Source organism: Palaemon carinicauda, chromosome 42 (genome assembly GCF_036898095.1).
Source record: "Palaemon carinicauda isolate YSFRI2023 chromosome 42, ASM3689809v2, whole genome shotgun sequence".
NCBI classification, from domain to species: Eukaryota; Metazoa; Arthropoda; class Malacostraca; order Decapoda; family Palaemonidae; genus Palaemon; species Palaemon carinicauda.
The window spans coordinates 47031917-47034093 of record NC_090766.1 but is presented as its reverse complement, the minus strand read 5'-3'; the positions used below and the strand labels follow the sequence as shown (position 1 = coordinate 47034093).

The 2177-nt window shown below is 36.6% G+C and overlaps 1 protein-coding gene across 1 annotated transcript in view; it reads right to left on the bottom strand.

Annotated features, from left to right (window-relative positions):
• Positions 1 to 959: 959 nt before the first annotated feature.
• LOC137633141 (polycomb group protein Pc-like) overlaps positions 960 to 2177 on the bottom strand; it is a 1013348-nt gene continuing 1012130 nt past the window's right edge. Inside the window, exon 10 of the mRNA XM_068365301.1 lies at positions 960 to 1059. Coding sequence (XP_068221402.1) covers positions 960 to 1059 — 100 coding nt within the window. The remainder of the gene's footprint in view (positions 1060 to 2177) is intronic.

The following is a 2177-nucleotide window of genomic DNA, read 5'->3' as shown; positions in this document are numbered from 1 at the left end:
TATCCAAAACCTAAATCAACAGGTGATCGAACTGACCTTGGGTATCAAAAATATATCCAAAACCTAAATCAACAGGTGATCGAACTGACCTTGGGTATCAAAAATATATCCAAAACCTAAATCAACAGGTGATCGAACTGACCTTGGGTATCAAAAATATATCCAAAACCTAAATCAACAGGTGATCGAACTGACCTTGGGTATCAAAAATATATCCAAAACCTAAATCAACAGGTGATCGAACTGACCTTGGGTATCAAAAATATATCCAAAACCTAAATCAACAGGTGATCGAACTGACCTTGGGTATCAAAAATATATCCAAAACCTAAATCAACAGGTAATCGAACTAACCTTGGGTATTAAAAATATATCCAAAACCTAAATCAACAGGTGTTCGAACTCACCTTGGGTATTAAAAATATATCCAAAACCAAATCAACAGGTGTTCGAACTGACCTTGGGTATTAAAAATATATCCAAAACCAAATCAACAGGTGATCGAACTGACCTTGGGTATTAAAAATATATCCAAAACCAAATCAACAGGTGTTCGAACTGACCTTGGGTATTAAAAACATATCCAAAACCTAAATCAACAGGTGTTCGAACTGACCTTGGGTATTAAAAATATATCCAAAACCAAATCAACAGGTGTTCGAACTGACCTTGGGTATTAAAAATATATCCAAAACCTAAATCAACAGGTGTTCGAACTCACCTTGGGTATTAAAAATATATCCAAAACCAAATCAACAGGTGTTCGAACTGACCTTGGGTATTAAAAATATATCCAAAACCTAAATCAACGGGTGTTCGAACTGACCTTGGGTATTAAAAATATATCCAAAACCTAAATCAACGGGTGTTCGAACTGACCTTGGGTATTAAAAATATATCCAAAACCTAAATCAACGGGTGTTCGAACTGACCTTGGGTATCAAAAATATATCCAAAACCTAAATCAACAGGTGTTCGAACTGACCTTGGGTATTAGTGCTGTCCTCCGCATCGTAGAAGGCTTCTTCGGCATCAGAATCCAAACTGCTCAAGCTGATACTGTGGGAACAAACAAACAAAAAAACAGACATTAAACAAAGGAAATGAAACAATCAATAATAAAAAAAGATATTAGTCGACATGAATGGCAATTACAGTACCAAAAAATCTCTCTGCTTTTTATAGAATGAAACTGAAAAGTTGTTTGAATTATGATTTGTAAATTAAAATAAATGCATCCTTCAATAATAACCTAAAATTTGGTGAAGTTCAGAGGTGAAATTCTATACCTGGGTAATACGAATTCACTTGATATTAAGATTAACCTTCTCTATGCACTAAACTATACTTTAAATGACCACTTAAATTATAAATTATTACTGAATAACACAAATAACTGTAAAAGTCTTACTCTCTTCAATTCATCTAAACCTTAAACATGACTGTCCTAAAAAAATCTAAATGATTTTAAGAGAACTTTTCTTACATAATTTACGCGTCTAAAGACTTCCATGAACTATTTCCACTTTGAGAAAACTTATTCAAACACCTACTTGTTACATAATTATAATACCCAACCCCCATCTTACATTAAACCGCCAAAGGTTCTCTCTCTCTCTCTCTCTCTCTCTCTCTCTCTCTCTCTCTCTCTCTCTCTCTCTCTCTCTCTCTCTCAGAATCAAGTCATATCTCAATTTCTTCTTTCTGGTAATATTCGCTTACGAAATAACTTCGTTAAAAGTACTGTACATAAATATGTAGGTCCTCTCTCTCTCTCTCTCTCTCTCTCTCTCTCTCTCTCTCTCTCTCTCTCAGAATCAAGTCATATCTCACTTTCCTTGTTGCATTATCGTAATACCCAACCCCCATCCAACATTAAACCGCGAAAGGTTCTCTCTCTCTCTCTCTCTCTCTCTCTCTCTCTCTCTCTCTCTCTCTCTCTCTCTCTCTCTCTCTCTCTCTCTCTCTCTCTCTCTCTAATCAATCAGAAGGGAGAACACCCCTTCCGCACCCCTACACGAACATAAACTCAGCAACACCCCCCCCCCCCCTGACTTGCCACTTTCCATTCCTCCAGCATCATGTAGTGCGTTGTTAAGAGCTCACATATAATTGAAGATCCCGCTGCAAGGACGAGTTACTTCCCTGAAAAAGTGACTGAATATTTCATACGGCCA